The 17866-nt window shown below is 44.2% G+C and overlaps 1 protein-coding gene across 1 annotated transcript in view; it reads left to right on the top strand.

Annotated features, from left to right (window-relative positions):
- The window catches only part of BCAS1 (brain enriched myelin associated protein 1), a 35706-nt gene that overhangs the window by 15921 nt on the left and 1919 nt on the right, over positions 1-17866 (top strand). The window contains 6 exon segments of the mRNA XM_088175226.1: positions 230-370; positions 3611-3646; positions 3887-4087; positions 8462-8629; positions 11562-11630; positions 15135-15383. Coding sequence (XP_088031352.1) covers positions 230-370; positions 3611-3646; positions 3887-4087; positions 8462-8629; positions 11562-11630; positions 15135-15383 — 864 coding nt within the window.

The raw sequence follows: 17866 nt of genomic DNA, 5'->3' as shown, positions 1-17866 counted from the left end.
TCTTCATGATGTGAAAAGACAGAAGTTTGTGGGATTTAGATTTCAGTTTAGTGGAGATTTTAGAGGGAAAGTTGTGATTTAATTTAGAATCAGGTGGATTGCCTTGACTTTTGTTTTGCTGAAGCTAAAAGGGAATATTTTCCTTTAACCCCACGCGTGTGAGTGATGGAATGATGTCTTTGATAAATCAAATACCCGCACTAAACGCTCACCTGCTGTTGTGCACAAGGGCTCCAAGGTGGAGAAGGGCCCTGGGGGCCAGCCTGGCCCGAAGGCAGCGGCAGAATCCCCCCCCAAAGGAGGCAAGAAAAAGAAGGCAGAGAGCCCCAGGCTGGGCCACGGCACCTTTAGCAAACTCTTTAGGCACAAGGTCGGTATGGAGGAGCCGAGCCCCGGAGAGCACAGCTGGCTGCGGGCACCGACACGGGGCAGCTCCCTGCGGCATCTGGCCAGATGTGCCGGGGGGATGGAAACCGTCCTGAGCTGCGGTGTTCCTCCCCCTGAGCCCGCTGTGAGCTCGGGGTTCTGCTGCCATTCCTGCAGCGATTCCTGCAGCGATTCCTGCAGCGATTCCTGCTGTAATTCCTGCCACAGTTCCTGCAGCAATTCCTGCTGCAATTCCTGCTGTAATTCCTGCAGCGATTCCTGCAGCGATTCCTGCTGCAATTGCAGCGATTCCTGCAGCGATTCCTGCTGCAATTCCTGCTGTAATTCCTGCAGCGATTCCTGCAGCGATTCCTGCTGCAATTCCTGCCACAGTTCCTGCAGCAATTCCTGCAGCGATTCCTGCTGTAATTCCTGCCACAGTTCCTGCAGCAATTCCTGCTGCAATTCCTGCAGCAATTCCTGCAACGATTCCTGCTGCAATTCCTGCAGCGATTCCTTCAACAGTTCCTTCCACAATTCCTGCAGCAATTCCTGCCATAATTCCGGCAACAATTCCTGCAGCAATTCCTGCAGCAATTCCTGCAACAGTTCCTGCAGCAATTCCTGCCCCGTTACTAACACTGACTAACCCCCCCCCCCATGCCACTAAAAACCAAAATCAAGTCAGAGGTGCTGACAAACAATGAATTGTGCAGAGCCTGGAACAGAGAGGTTTGGGAGCTCAGCTCAGGTCTGATATCATCAATGCACACCAGAACTTGGCTAAAATTGGCATTTTTGGGGCATCTGATACAGCACAGAGGAGGCTGGAACATGGAATTTCCTGTAGAAATAGGGATTTCTCCCTGCAAACAAGAAAATTAATTTTAGTTTACTACTTTAGTTGGAAGTAAAAAAAAAAATCTGGGTTTGATGGGTATTTTAAAGTGCTTAAAATGCACAGTCAAGCAAATGGTTGTTTCAGAGGATATGAGGTTTTATATTAAAACCCCAAAATCACCAAAACTCCAAAAATCACCAGAACCATTTGGTCTCAAGCTCCATATTTGGGGATTTCTGCATTCCCTGAAGATAATCATGGCAGGGAAGCAGAGAATTGCAGCTTTTTAACCCAGAGAATGCAGAAGCAGAGACCCTTCCAGTGGGGGAGGAACATAATTAATCTTGAATTCTCCCTCCAGACACCCACGTGGAATTTCTGGTGAGTAGGGGGCTTTATATTCAAGGACATAGAACATTCTTTAATACATTTAAAAACCAAAAATGTTCTTTCCACTACTTCATTTTTGAAGGGGGGGAAAAAAAAAGTCATCTGCAAATGACTGAAGGAATAATAATATTCCAAATGAATTAAAGTGTGCAGTTCTTGCCAATGACTTAAATCTGAGATCTCAGCTTCATTTCTTCATAAAATTAAAATATTAATTACTTGTTCATAATGAGTTAAGGCTTCCTGGTAAAAACCAAACCTGGCTGGCATTTTTAAAAGATTCAGTTCCAACAATTAATCTTGCAATAACTTGCAATGAGAAAATTCCTCGGAATATTTACTGGAAATTTAAAGAGTTCTTTGTCTGGAATGACAACACTTACCTTGAAGGAATGCAAGAGCAGTAAGTGTTTACACCAGTAAAATCCTTCTTATAAAATATCACTTTTAAAATAGGTTTTTTCTTGTTTCTACATTTATTCTCACAGGGTTTCTTTCCACATCCAAAATACAAAAGCAGGAACTTTATGACTTTATATCATTTATGGCCTATTAGGAATCAAGGAGAGGGATTCAAATGGTGCCAACAATTTGCTTGTAAGGCTGATTAAAATTGAGAATTCAACTCAGAGCAAGGATGTGACAGGCAGGCCCTGGAGTTACCACTTCTAGTATAAAAAAATAAAGTAAAATATCATTTATATCTTTAAATTTGCGATGCTTTCTGTGCTGTATGAATAGATAACCAATTCCTTTATTTGAAATGATGGTTTCAATAGATATATTTGTGTTTAAACACTTCACTGTCTCCTCTGACAGTGCTTTCTCTACCAAATACCCTTCTCTGCCTAAATCCAGCTTAGATTGGCTGGGAGTTCACAGAAATATTGTTTTTCAGGCTCCTGTGTTACGAATTCCTAACTTTAAAGCAGCTTGTGATGCTCTTCCCATCCGTGCACGTTGGCCCTTCATTCCATGCTGATTTTTGTAACTCTGCTGATGGGTGGAATTTTCCCTCGGAGGAGAAGGGAGAATCCCTCACTCCCAGCACTAACGCTGAGCCCAGCCCATGGAACCCTCACCCTTGTTCTCACCCCCTGTTCTGGATGTTGTTTGTCAGAGCTGACCACAAAAAAACCCAAAAAAAACCCCCAAAAACCCAAGTTCTTGGCTCCTGCAAAATAACTCCCCTGCAGAATATCTCACCTGCCCTGTAAAATATCTCACCTGTTCTGTCGAGAACTTCCCACAGTCTGTGCCAGGCTGCTGGATGATTTTTGATTTTTTTTTTTTTTTTTTTTTTTTTTTTTTTTTGTTTTTGTTTTTGTTTTTGTTCAGCTCAGGTAATTCTTCAGTGTGAGCTCTGCTAGATGAGAGATAACATCCCTGGCCAAGGAGGGATTTAACAGGATCCTCCTGGCTTTGTGATGGAATCAGGAGCCCCATCACTGAATGTTTTTACTGAAGGAAATCCCACCAGAAATAAGAGAGGATGGGTGGAACCAAGCTCCAGCACCTGCAGAGCTGCAGTTGAAACAGTGCAGCCCGAGCTGCTGTTCCGTGCCCTGGGATTCCAGGATTTCGTGTTTTGGATCCCAGAAATCCAAGCCTCCTGCTGGAAGGTGACGGGAGCACATCCCTGATGGTGATGTGGGATTCCCATAAAAACCACCCAGCTCTGCTGTCCGTGAGCACCCAGAAAAATCCGTTCATACCTTTAAATTCTCTGCGATGATTTACCTGAGCTGAATGGGAACGGGAATCCGGGAATCCATATATAAATACACGTATTTGTAAAGGACAAGTTGAGCACTACAAGCACCAGGCTGGTGCAGGTACAAGGATGGGAGCTGGCATCCCTCTTCCAAGGATCAGTTTCCATGGCTGCAGGAGCCAGGACTTGCACTCACATTCACTAAAAAATTAAATAATTGGTGCCACACACAATTCCTGGCGTGTGGAACTGCAGTGCTGCCTCAGACAGACTCATCTTTGTGTTTTGTTTCCCTTCAGGCTGCAAAAGAAACCCAGCAGACAACCAACACCAAAGTGAGTAGCAGGAGTGGAATTATCTGTGCAATGGAGGAAAAAGGGAATTCTTGCTGGCATGTTCAGACTCTTAAGTGTTTTAATTTCTTTTTCTGTGTGCTGGCTTTGCTGTGTCTTTTTGCTCAAGGAAGGGCAGGGATGCAGCTGAGTGGGGAGAGGTGATGCTCACCTGCCCCAGGTGATGCCTGGGAGTGCTGGATTTGTTCCCCATTTTTATTTTATTGTCATTTTTATTGCCAGAGCCCTGAGCAGCCTGCTGTGACCTGTGTGAAAGCAGACAGAAATGTCCCTCCCTCCCAAGAGCCACCAGCCAAGCAGAACCCAAAAATGCCAGAGACCACGGCCCCTGTGCAGGCAGTGGCCACTGAAACCCCCCGGGAGGCCACCAAGGACAAAGGCTCGGCCACTCCCCTGCCCCTGAGCAAACTCTTCTGGAAAAAGGTACCGGGGCTGGGAGCTGGGCAATCCCTGCAGGAATTCACTGAATTCCAGCCCAAGATGCAGCAAAGCAGCCAAAGCCACCACGGGCAGCAGATCCCACCTGTCCCCACATCAGGGACACGGATTTATCTCGGGTATTTTGATTGGTTTTATGGAGTCAGGGATGTTGTTCTCTTCTGTTAAATATCCCCCGGAGATCACAGCGTTCTTTATTAAAATTTATCATTAATAGAGATAAAGCTCTAAAATCTCATTTCATTTCTTTGCTTTTAACGTCTGGAAAGTATCAGATGCCCACCTGGGATCAGCTGGGTCTGTTCTTACCAACAGAAAATGTTCTGTGGCAGAGCAGATCAGCCTTGAAATTCGGGGTCACAATTGCCTAGGGAGGCACATTGTTCCTCAATTTAAAGAATGATTTTAACTAAATCTAGGGCCAGCTCTAAAACCACAGTTCCTGTTTCCACAATCCTCACGTTTAGAAGATAAAGTTTATTCATTCTTAATTTCATTTCACAGAAGGGCTGTATGAAACTTTACTGAGTCACTGGATGTTGAATAACTGCTTTTCTGGGCTTCTGCTCAAGCTCAAATCTCACAAATTTGCTGCTTCCAAACACCCAGATGCCTCTGAGCTGCTCCTGCAGCTTCTTTAGCTGTGTTTTCCCACTGGAGCTGCAGTGGGAATATTGCTTATTCCAAATATCGACTATTTAACATAAATTAAATATTTGGATAATTTATTTATGTTAATAAAAAAAAATTGAAGGTATATTTTGATACTTACAGAGAAAACATGCTTGAAAATAATCAAAGCTTTAAACATTTGCCACTTGGAACAGAATTTCCCAGGGTGAATCAGGTGCTTGGAATGAGAGGAAAGTTGGGAAAAGGGAGAGGGAAGATTTTTCTGTGGTTGTTATTGTTACAGAAACCTTCTCTGAGTAATCTGGGTTATTTGAAAACAGAGTTGGGGAGCAGGATGTGTGCTGAACATCAGGATGAAATAAGGGAAAGCAGAGGCATTCTGGCAGGCTGCTGGGTGTAATTTCAGTGTAAAGCAGCAATAAATCTGGTCTGAACCCAGTAATTTCATCATGAAGTATCAAGGTCTTTGGGAAAAAAAGACAAAACATACAAGAAGGGAAAATTTTCTTGCAGAAAAATAGTGAAAATCACTCCTGAGGGGGAGAAATCAGTGGGGATGGTTGGTTTAAATTATTAATCTGATAAGTTTTGGTAAGATTTCAAAATCTGATTTTGACATTTTAGACCAAATGAATTCTAGATATTTTTAGTACTGTATAATGTAGGCTCTGCTCACAGCAGCTCCTCAAATCTCAGAGCTGAAATCGGGCTTGGTACCTGCCCTGAGCACCTCAAACCTGTGAAAATCTTCAATTCTGGGCTCTCACAGCTCAGGGTAGGAACCTTGGACCAAAATCTTCTTTCACTGCTGTTAGTTGATAATGCTGGGTTCGATTTCTCCTACATCACCCTCAGCTCTTTATGTCAGGGCTTAGAAAGTTTTCTAGGGAATTCTCTACCCCTCCAAGCAGATTTGGTTGTATCCAGCAATATTAAGGGGTGATTAAAGCATTTCCACAAATGCACTGAATTACAATAGGCTGTGAAATCTGAACTTTGTTAAACGAGCTCCTTTCTGCTTACTTGGAACTTCTTGGGTCTGGGATCATGCTGAGACCAAATGTTTTTTGCAGAAATTCCCTCCAGAAAACTGAAGTAGAAAACTGAATTTAGTCCTAAGAATTTTTAAAAAAACCAAAAAACCAAACTCTGCCTGTTTGAGCATTACCTGTAAAAGGCTGATGTTGCTTCATTGAGTTTTCTTGGCAGAGAATAATATTTTATATTTCCTTTGATGAAAGACCTCGGTGAGTCAGTCAGCTCAAAACTAAATAAAATCAGGAGAGGTGAGATTGAGGTTGGCCTCAAACTCAGCTTGGTTTGAAGGTTCTGTGGGATCTTCTGCAGTGAATTTTTTTTTTTTTTCTGGCACATTTAATGCACTGTCCTTTTGCTAGAACAGAGAATCCAAACTCAAATAGGTGCAGAATTCAGAGTCTTTTGAACTCACAAACAGCAACCACAAGACTCACTAGACCCAGGATTCAGCTCCAGCTTCCCTTTCCAGGCAGTCTCTTAAATATCCATCTCCTGATGAGCTTTCACTTCAAAGTGCAGCTAATGAAGTGCCTGTCAACACGTGGCACTTAATGCTGCTGCTCTGCCTGCAGAGGAATAAATATGGAAAGGGAAAATGAAAAATTCCTTATTCAGCTTCTCAGCTGGGAGCCACTTTGTATTTGCACCATTTCCTGATCAGTCTTCACCAGAATTTTCACGACTGTTACTCAAATATTTGCTGTGCCAGCATTTTTCTTGGCTTTCTCATTTTTTTTTTTTTTTTTTTTTTTTTTTTCCCCAGAAGGAATACTAATAGGGAATTACAGTGGGCAATTTCCAATATTTGTGTTGGAAAGCTGCTTTCAAGGCCTGGTAGATATGTGATCAGGGCAGAGAAACATGATGCTCCACATTTATCTGATCAAAGCAGGCCAGGCCAGGGTGGAAGGTGATCAAGGCAGAGTTATTTACCCTGCTCTGGGATCTGTCTTTAAAAGCAGATGTGTTTAGTTAAAAAACTTGAATTTTAAGCAACTCTTGCCATGCAACTGCAGGAAAACCGTGCACTTTTGGCTGATGTGCAAACAGCAAACTAGTTAATGAGTGGGTGAAGCAGAATCCCAGACTGGTTTGGCTTTGGGGGATCTTAGAGCCCATCCAGCCCCACTGTCCCAGGTTCTCCAAACCCCAATGTCCAGCCTGGCCTGGGACCCTTCCAGGGCTCCAGGGGAAGCCACAGCTGCTCTGGAAAACTGTGCCAGGCCCTGAGCACCCTCCCAGGGAGGAATTTCCTCTGGGTATCCAACCCACATTTCCCTTCTTTCAGCGTGAAGCCATTCCCTGCTGTCCTGCAGAATGTCCTGAAGGAATGTGTAAAAAAAATCCCTGATGTTTGAAATAATCTGTGAATAGCTGACTAACCCTAATTGAAGTGGACAGTGCTTTTTGGAGCTTGGCATTTGATCCCAGGGTGCTTTTGTTGGTTGTGCCACCAGTTCCAGTGCAGAGCCCAAACTCCTTTGGGATGCAGCAGAGTGATCCCAGCCTGCCCTCTGGGAATGGTGAGATCCCTGGAGCTGAGCCCTGCTTTTCTGAGCCACTGTCTCTGCTCTGAGCCATTTCCTTCCAGCAAAGAGATGGGGAATTGATGATATTGGATGTGTGAAAAGCCAGAGATCCAGAGTGAAATTATTATAGATTGATTATCTCAAAGCTGTTCATAAATATAAATTAAATCTACAATTCCATGGGGATGTGGGGTGTGCTGTAGCCATCTCAGGGAATAAGGAATATTTATTCCCTCATCATTCTTCTCCCTGCTGCCCCACCCCCAAAATGTTGTTTCTTCCACAAAAGAGGAGTCAGGAACAAAGCAAAATCTCTCCTGCTGCTGCAGGAGTCCATGATGGGTCCCCTTCCTGAATGTGGAGTTCCCTGCAACTTAAAAATATGACAGAACTAAAAGGTGTAATAGAATACTGAGTCAATCTATTGGATGACTTGGACTAAATAAATTGGGATTTTATTTGCTCAGAAAGGGAAATGACAAGAGCACACAGGAAAACTGCTGTGAAGGGGAACAGGAAATATTGTCCACAATAAAAGTGGCAGAGGCCAAACACAAGAATGTGGTGACAAGTAAGAATAAAGAAGTGACAGGACAGGGGTAATGGCTTCAAACTGACACAGAGGAGGTTTAGGTGGGATACTGGGAAGGAATTCTTCCCTGTGAGGGATGTGAGGTCCTGATACAGATTCCCAGAGAAGCTGTGGCTGCCCCATCTCTGGAAGTGTCCAAGGCCAGGTTTCAGCCATTAACAGTGTCCATAGTGTGTTTTAAATAATCTTAATTCTGCTTTGGAGTGCAAATTCCTGAGTATGATTTTCCTCATATTTACTGGATTTACTGTAGCCTCATCTCCTCAGGACATGCATTGCTGTAATTTCATTTTAATTCTTTTGACATTGTAATCAAAGCTAGATTCTTGTGACTGGGAACCAGCAACTCAAGAAAGGTTATTTCTTTCATTTATATAAACTGGTGGGATTTCAACACTTATTTACTTCTTTTCAATTGGGATTAATCAAACTCCTGAAGCAACACGAGGAGAACAGTGAAGCTGAGGATGCTTTTATACCCGGTTTGATTGTAAAATTTTAAAAAACCCAACCAACTCCTCACGGATTGAGCCTGAATGTTTTTTCCCACGTTCTTTCCCAACTCAGAACTCCTCGGAAGAAGCAGAGGCCGTGAGCAATGAGAAGGCAGAGGTGGCTCTCGAGGCCGTGGCTCCCGACAGGGACGAGAGCAAGAGCGCAGAGAGCACCGAGGTGAAACCGCGAGGGGCGGAGAGCAAAACGCCCAAGACAAACCTGAGGAAGTTTTTTAAGCTGGTAAGAGCAGCTCTTCCCTTCGGGAGCTCGGAGGGTTTTGGGGAGGCGAGGCTTGGAAAACACTTTGCCCTTGTCCGGGAGGGCGCAGGGATGCTCAGGGATGCTGAGGGATGTTCAGGGATGTTCAGGAATGCTCAGGAATGCTCAGGGATGCACAGGGATGCACAGGGATGCACAGGGATGCACAGGGATCTGCAGGGATGCGCAGGGATGCTCAAGGATGCTCAGAGATGTTCAGGAATGCTCAGGGATGCACAGGGATGCTCAGGGATGTTCAGGGATGCTCAGGGATGTTCAGGGATGTTCAGGAATGCTCAGGAATGCTCAGGGATGCTCAGGGATGCACAGGGATGGGCAGGGATGCTCAGGGATGTTCAGGGATGTTCAGGGATGCTCAGGGATACTCAGGGATGCTCAGGGATGTTCAGGGATGTTCAGGGATACTCAGGGATGCTCAGGGATGTTCAGGGATGTTCAGGGATGTTCAGGGATGCTCGGGGATGCTCAGGGATGTTCAGGGATGTTCAGGGATACTCAGGGATGCTCAGGGATGTTCAGGGATGTTCAGGGATGTTCAGGGATGCTCGGGGATGCTCAGGGATGTTCAGGGATGCTCAGGGATGCTCGGGGATGCGCGGCTGGGATTTCTCCCCGCATCTCCCCGCGCATTCCCCGTCCTGCATCTCCCTCTCGCGGCTCCTCCCGGAATGTCCCCAGGGCTCTGGTGGCCTTTGCCCCGCCGAGGTGGCCCAGGGAGCTCCAGAGGTCACGACACTGAGGATGCTCCGCTTCACAAGCCGCATCCCCCGGTGGGATGCTCCGGGAGGAACCTATCTCCAAACCTCCTCCAGATCCATCTCCAAACCTCCTCCAAATCCATCTCCAAGCCCTCCTCCAAATCCATCTCCAAACCTCCTCCAAATCCATCTCCAAGCCCTCCTCCAAATCCATCTCCAAACCTCCTCCAAATCCATCTCCAAACCTCCTGCAAATCCATCTCCCGCTGGCCGTGGCACTGGCTGAGCTCCCTGTGCTGTGTCCTGTCCTGCACTCTCTCCTAGGAATTGTTTTTTTAGTGGCACAACTTTTTCTGGCAGTTTCTGTGGGTCCGGTAAACCCAAAGGGAAGGAGGCAGTCACTCCTCAAAGGTCCATCAGGTGGGAAATAGGAAAGGCAGAAAGTGGAATCTAATCCTGCTTCCCAGAGGAAAAAAAATTCCCAAATCATCTGCAGTCCCTGTGCTGCCCTACTTCCCCACATAATCAAACTTTCAGGCAATAAAGAGCATTTAGAATCGAGAAGAACTCTTTTATGTTGTCACAGATGCAGCGGGGTATTGGCTCTCCCCACCCTCCTCCATTTAAAACCATCCCAATCCCCTCTGCTCGCTGCAGAAAACTTTTTGGGAAGCCTTGGCCAGCAGCAAGCCCAAGTGACCAGAGGCAAGGATAAGAGGTCAGGAGTGCTCTGGAGAGAAATCCTTGGGGTTGTTTCATCCTCATCTCACTGGCAGCAAGAGGGAGCTTTGTCTAGACCTCAAGGTCTTTACTCTGTTATTTTTGGTTAAAAATAATTATAATAAAAATACAATGTGGATTAGAGAGGTTGGCTAAAGCAGAGCTATTTTTAGCTGGGTTTGGGGTGTTTGTAGGGGAAAACGTAACGCTGATCACAGATAGACCAGAATTTATTTTTTTTTTTTCCCTAAAGGCAATTGGGGGCTCGCTAAAACACAAATGCAGAGTAGATCTTATCCTCGTGTGCTCTGGACCGGGTTTGTCCCCAGCACAGACCACACTGAGCTTCCTCCCCTCCTTCTCTGCAGCTCGTGCTCAGGTAAAGCACACACACACCGGGCTCAGCAGTGCCACCTTCCCGGCACACCCCCCACAAAAGCCAGGAATTGCCAGGGAATGGTTTCATTTCCATTCCTGCTGCTGCCATGGATTGACTTTTGTGGTTTTATAGGAAAATCGGGGGCTGAGGTGCAGTAGCCCCACGTGTGGGATCAGGCTGGTGCTGTTGTGCTCCACGTTACAAATGCAGAGCAGCAGCAAACCACAATTCCGGCCGAGATAAATTTAGAACAAAAGTCACATCCTTTCATTGTTTTCATTGAACTTCTGCAATGAAAAATGACATTTAAATTTGGGCACTCTGAAATCCTGGAGTTTATTTTACGCTTTGCTGCTGAGCTCTGTGGTTTCTGTGGCACCCGGGAGAACACAATGAACCCTCCAACACATTTTTAAACGCTAATGCTCGTTCCTGTTGTCTCTTTTGTAGCACTAATTGTAACTTAAGCTTAACCTAATTCCCACCAAGCTTGTAATATTTTCTCAGTGTGGTCAAACAGTGGGTTCTCACTTTTCAATCTAGATGGAAACAAGGGATTTTACCTTAAAAAGATATTTCAGAGTCAAGGTTTGCTCTGAGTGACCTTCCAGTGCTGCAGCCTCAGGCTCTGCTTGGATTGTCCTGGCTGGGAAGTGTGGGAAGCAAGGAGAATTATTATTTAGAGATTTAAGGACTGCAGGAATAAACTGGAAAGCAAAAACCGGGATTAAATGGATGCTGATGACAAAATAGAAAAACACCTCCCTAAAGCTGAGTGGGCTTTAATTATTCACAGCACGTGCACTTAGTAGGGTGGATAAATAGACAGCAAATCCCACCAGGTCTTGTAGAACAGATTTAGATCTGAAAAGCAAGGAAAAGTTATTTCCTAGAAAATTCCAGCAGCAGGGTTGAGAGCAGGTTCTTGTTTAGTGGCTGAAATGATCCCTGCTCAGGCCATGGTGGGAAACCTGACTGGTGAGAAAAGAACCAACAAAATCCTCCCTGGAGATGGGAATAATTCCAAATGAAACCTTGATTCCTGTGAGTTTTCATCCCGACTGGATGCCTCAAACAGGACCCTTTGTTATTTTAGTCAGTCAAGGGTGCTGGAGGGACCCCCAGTTCAGAAGAGGGAGATGCTCCCAGCCCCAGGCACCACCACGTAAGTGGAACTTTTTATTTTTGGCCTGGATTTTTCCATCTTCTGGTGATGGGTTCTTGTCACCCCCTTCCACCCAGCTCTGCCTCTTGAAATGTAAAAATCACTGAGAGGAAAGTGCTACACTCACTGAGCTTCATATATTCACACATAACTTACCTGTTTCTTTTATCTATTCATATTAAACAAGATCTTAAAGAGTCAACATCATTTTTTTTTTTAAAAAAAGCTTTTTCTGGGTGTGTTCCTTTTCTTAAAATAATTAGTGAGTTTATGTTCAGTCTTCTTCCTCTCTCTTGCTGCTTTTTGACTTTCTGCAAGTACCTTGGCTCAGGCAGTGGAACTAAATACACACAGAATTATTTTTACTTTGTTGATTTACTTGTGTTCTGAGGAAGGAATCGTTCAGGTGGAAACTCTACAAAAGAGAAATGAAAGTGAGAATGAAAACTGGTCATTGCAATGTAACAAAAGCCATGAAAATATTTGTTTCTTGTTCTGGTTTTTTTTTTTTTTCGTTCTGTGTTCATAAAATCTAAACCCAACCTTTGGGTGTGCTATTTGCATTTTATTCTTCATGGCTTTCAAAATGCTTCAGAAAAATCACATTTTCATCAGAAATACAAAATCTGAGAGCCAAACCCTTATCTGCTGCAAGGGAAGATATTCAGAATTCATCTCTCAGTAATGAGAGATAAAACAAGGTTCTGTGTACAGACAGTTCCTTTAAGAGGAAAGCTGAAGTTGCTTTCAAAACTGACATTTCAGAATTTCCTTTTCTCAATAACTGTAAAATTATTTCTCTCTCTTCCTATTTTCACAATGTCTGATGACACCAAGGTTATTTTTTATGAATTATGTTGCTAAAAGCATCCTAAATATAGAAGGGCCTTGTCTTGTGACACTTAATCCTTATTTCATATACAAGAGTTTTGTGAAATGATGTGGCTAAGGCACCAAAAGCTTCATCCCTGGATCTATTTCATTATTTTCATGAGCAGCCAGCTTCCTTCCATTTTTGTAAATCAATTTATTGTTCTTCCTCCTCCTCTCCCTTGCCCTGGTGTAAAGCAGAACAGTTTTATTCCACAGAGGAGCTCAAGGAAAATTGGATCTGCTGCTGAATTCTTCCTTTTTTGGGGATTTCTTTGTAAAGGATTTCCTTAAATTCTGCCCTAGTGTCTCTGGAATGCTGTGATTCTTCTCCCCTTCCCATCCCTGCCCCTCTGCACCCTCCAGAAATTTCAGCAGCACTCCAAAACTCCTGGGCTTAAAAAATCAGCCTTGGACCGAGGTCTCCTGTAAGATAACAGGGAAAATATTGTCCATTTTTCTTTTTTTTTTTTTTTTTAATTTCAGTGGCACTGCTAATGTTGAGGGAAGACAAAGCAAACTGCCAGGAGCAGCTCCCCTTTGCAATAAGGAGCATTAACATCTTTCATTCTGCATTTCCTGAGCTGCTCCCATCAATATCAAATATGCCAATTTCCTGCCTTTCAAGGTTAATATGAAACACCTCAAAGAGATTATCTGATAGGGTTTGAGTTGGGTTTTTTTTAGTTTTTTGGGGTTTTTTTAGCCTGGAAAATGTATTATGGATATTTTTTAAAAAGTGTTTTGTCTGCCTGACATCAAAGCCCCCCCCCTGCTCTCAGCCATGGGGACCATTCTGCTTTGGCACGTGTGGGGAGGAAAACTCTAAATTTTACACCCACAGAGCAAAGCCACAGATTTCCCAGAGTGTTTCTGAGGGTTCCAGGCTCTTCTGGCCCCTTTGAACTCAGCTCTGTCTGGGCTCAGTCCCAGAGCTGTGGTTGTTGCTGCAGTGGAGGTGAACATTTACAATTCCACCAGAGAATCATTTCACAGGTGAGCTGAGCCAAATTCCAGTGAGAAGGGTCTTGGGTACCAACTGCACAACATTCCATTTGTTTTGTGTCCATCCTTGTGCTGGGAGAGCTCCTGAACCCCCTGGGCACTGCAAAATGTCATTTTCCAGGTGAGGAAAATGTGTCCTGCTCCCATTTTTTTTTTTATTTTATTTTTTTTTCTCCCTAACATATTTATGGACCCCACCGAATCTGCTTTGCTGAAATATAAATAACTGATCCCCTCCTGCACAAAGATTGGAATTTTTTAAGCCTAAGAGCAGATCAATCCAGGTGTGAGGAAATATTTACCCACATATATGGATCTTTGGAAAAAGAAATAATTCCAAAAGCTCATATTTAGTGGAGTTGAGTCTCCTGGTCAAGCCTGAATGCATTAAATGGGTTCTGTGATTTAAACATGGAACTTTTTAAAGACTGGGTAGCAAGAAAAGCTGAATTGAGTGAAAAAGGCAGGCAATAGGATTGTTGTCCCCTCTCATTCTTGTTTCCCCAAAATTAGACAGGCTTGAACATTTTTTTTTATTTTTAAATGCAAGAGGTGTATTTACATTCTGTTTCTCTAGAGTTTCTGTGTTGAGGGTTTTCTCTGATATCTGAAAATGTTTTTGTTTTGAATGAAAGCTAAGCACATAACCCCAGGCCTTCAGAAGAACACCAAATATTTCAAGACTAATGGTAAAATTCCCAAAGCTGGAAAAATACACAGCATTAAGCTTGGGCCACGGCCTGAGGGCAGATGTGAGATTTCCAGCTTTTCAACATGGCAAATTTGTGCTGTTTTAATGATGGTAATAAATAAAGCCATATGGAGGTTTTGGAGGTTTTCTTTGCATAAGAAAAAAGAAAATCCTATTTGCAAACACATTTCCTGGCAAAAACACCCTCATTTACTGCTTTCCAAACAGTGACAATTTCATTGGCTGATCCTCTGTGTGCCAGCTATAATTTTTCTTGTGTGCACTTCAGATATATTCTGAACTTCTCTGAGATCCAGAATCTTTCCCTTTACTCTAGACAGATGCCTTGTGATTGTGGTTTTTTTGGAAGATTTCCTGTCTCTTCTTTTGCACTTGAACATGAAATTTTCTGTGATGTTCTGGCCTTCCACAGCCAAACCCCGTGGTGTTAATTTTTGGGTGGAGTGTTGATCATTCACAGACAATTTCTTTTCATCCTTTGCTTTATGGAGTCTTTTGATTTTTTTTTGTCCTCTCTCAGATATTTCCCCTGCACTTTTTGGGTGCTTTCCCTGTTTGGGGTGCAGACTCTGGGGTTATTTCAGTGGGCAGTGACTCTGTGTGCCAGTTCTGTGCTCCCCCAGCAGCTCCAGCACACACATCAGTGGAGTTGTTCCACTCAGGGATGGTTTGATCTCTCAGTCTTTGCTCATGGAATTCCAGCAGGGCTCCTTCCCTGAGCCAACACTGCAGGAGCTCATCCCCAACCTCTGCAAATCAAAACCTGCTGGGCAGCAGGATTCCTCCCTCCCAGGTGGCCTTTCATTTTTTAATTTTTTTTTTTTTCAAATTCTATTTTTTCCCTCCCTAACATATTTACGGCTCTCCTGAACCCTTCCTATTCCTCACTAAAAATAACCTGTTTGAAACCTCCACAGACTTTAAACGCCACAGAGAAGCCTCCTGCCCCATCTGACAGCGACCCTGGGGGCCAGAGGAGCAAAGAAGGCTCCAAAGACAAGAAATCCACGCTGGAGCTGGGCAAGCAGAAGGGCAAGGAGCAGCCAGAGCCCCGGGAGGGACCAGCAGGTGACCCTGACTCCATCCAGAACGGTGGGGACACCAAGGAACCCCCCTACAAGAAGGCAGAGAAGAGGCAATCCCTGGGAGGCTTCTTTAAAGGCCTTGTACGTTCCTTTTTTTTTTCCTTTTTTTTTTTTTTCCCTCTTTTTGCCATTTCCCAGCTGCACGCAGGGTTTGGTCCGTGGGGGATTTGTGCTTCAGCTTCAACAGCAGGAATTGGGACAAAGAACAGCAAGGTTTTGGGAAAGGAAGGGAAATTCAGGCCTCGAGGTGGTGATTGAGGCAGGATGGGGTTTGGGGATGAGTCGGTGTTCCTACGAATTAATTAATTTGTGTTAATTAAGGGAAAGTGGAGGTGGGGCTGGGATATCCCTGCCAAACAAAATCCCTGCAAGGTCAAAATCAAGGGAGGTGATGAAAATCAAAGCTCCTTCGTGGAGTTGAACAGAAGACACAAATTTAGATTTATTCCAAAAAGGGAGATTTGGAGGAGTGAGGAAACACCTTCAAAATTCATGAAAGACACAGAGAGAGGCAGGAAAGGTGGCTTGGATTGAAAGGGCAAGAAAAACTTTTAGATCAAGGCAAGAGGAATTAAACAGAATCAATGCAGAGGAAGCAGAGATGTTCTGTAGGATTTCTTTTTCTTCTGCTTGCCCCAATTTGCCTGTGCAGTCCCTTATCTTCTGCTGCAATTATAGAGAGTGCTCCTGCAGCTTCCCTCTCCCATTAACTCTTAAAAAAAAAAAGACATTTTTGACCGCAGTAAAGTTGATTTGGTCAGTTTATTGTGCTCCGAAGTGGCAGCAAACCACATAACAATGAGGAAAACTTCCACGGAAAATTATTACCTGTCTTTGAATAACACCAAGAGCTCAGAAACTCATTCTGCAATGCTAAAAAAATCATCTCCTCATCTCCGAGTAATCATTGATCTAAAAGTATGAGATCACACACACGTCAGGATAACGGCTCGATTGTCCGGGAAGAAGTCAGCAGAAAAATTCAGCTTTTTGTTGATAAAATGGGAGCAGGAGATGTTGAAGAGGGGATCCAGCAGCTCCCCCAGCCTGTGCTCACTGAACAATCCTATTCTGTATTTTAACACCACCCCCTCCTGGATCCTGATTCCCCTGGGAGTGGCTCAGAGCAGGAGGATGTCACAGTGCAGGAATGCAGATTAAAACATTACAGCTCCAGCCTCGGCTCCCAGCTGAGTTAAAAATGCTGGAATTTTGGCTACAAATGCAGAAATTTTGGCTACAACTGGAGCCTATTTATGCAAGTAAACAGCATCACTGCCCAGCTGCAGGGCTTGAGCACAGATAAGGTTGTTCCTATAGTAAAAGAGATTAATTTATAAACTGTAGCAAATGTATTTAGGGAGTCTTTGAAAGATTAGATTAGAAAGGAAAAGAAAGGGGAAAAAAAAAGATTAATAACATTGTTTCCTGAGCTGGAATAACTCATAGTCCAGTTGTCAGGAGCTGGGAGTTCTCAGCACGTGGAAAATATTCGGATTTATTCTGAGTATGTGCTGCACTGACCCAGGCTTCTCCTGAGCAAAATCTGGGAAAAAAAATAAATACTCCAGCACCACGATGTTGCTGTGTGTGCACTTTAAAATGCTCTGCCCAAACCAGCACGTTCCAGCTTCAGTGTCACAAACCTGGGGGTGCCTGAGCTCCTGAATCCAAAACCACATCCCGAATCCCAGGGCAGAGCTGGAACCTGTTAAAAACGGCAGAACAAAGTTCTTTCATTCGCACAGGGCTTGGAAATTCCAGTTCAACAAGAACCATGGGCCGGTCTGATCTTCCTGCTTTAATCAGCAAGCACCTTGAAAATGGGTGCAGCAGGAGACTGCAGTGAGCAAATAGCAGTGACCTCTGCAAAATGAGTGCTAAATGAGGCAAAATGGGGATTATCTCCAAGGAGCCTCCTCTCCTGTCTGCTCCCTCCACCCTTTTATAGGAAGAAAGGCAAATTGTATCATCTTATTTATCAATTTATTAATTGTATCCCTTGATCAGTTTAGAAGTGACTTCGTTCATGCCCAGACAGGAGCTGGAGCTGCAGACCCCTCTATTCCTGTGATGTGGGAAATCTTTACCTGATGTGGAGGTTTTTAGGGTTTCTGGGGGAATTTGGAATGAGTAGCTCACTCAGTATAGGTTGGTGGATAAAGGATGAATTTGCTGCTGCCTGTAAATGGCCAAACCCTTTTATTCTGCTCCAGAGCATCCTCCAAACTCAACATCAGGGGAAGGAGAAGCCAAAGCACTGCAGCCAGCTGAGCTGCACGGGGTTACAATCAGTTTTAGGTGGGATTTGTCAGTCCACTGTGATTTTTGGCTACTTGGATCCTCCAAGGTGAAAGATTAAAAGAAGATCAGTGAGGTGGAGCCCTATCAGTGTAAAAACCTTGCTGGTTTTACTTCCTTAAAGGGGATGAGGGAACTGGAGACATTTCACTCTCTGTGTGTAACACAGAGCTGTCCTGAAGTGGCAACTCAGGGTTCCAGGAAAAGACAATTCACACATTATTCTGCCTGGTTCCTATCCCAGGGAAAGCACAAAGTCAGTC

The sequence above is a fragment of the Sturnus vulgaris genome, chromosome 17 (genome assembly GCF_052056855.1).
Source record: "Sturnus vulgaris isolate bStuVul1 chromosome 17, bStuVul1.hap1, whole genome shotgun sequence".
Taxonomy (NCBI): domain Eukaryota; kingdom Metazoa; phylum Chordata; class Aves; order Passeriformes; family Sturnidae; genus Sturnus; species Sturnus vulgaris.
Note: the sequence above shows the minus strand (reverse complement) of the source record. Positions and strands in the feature narration are given on the sequence as shown.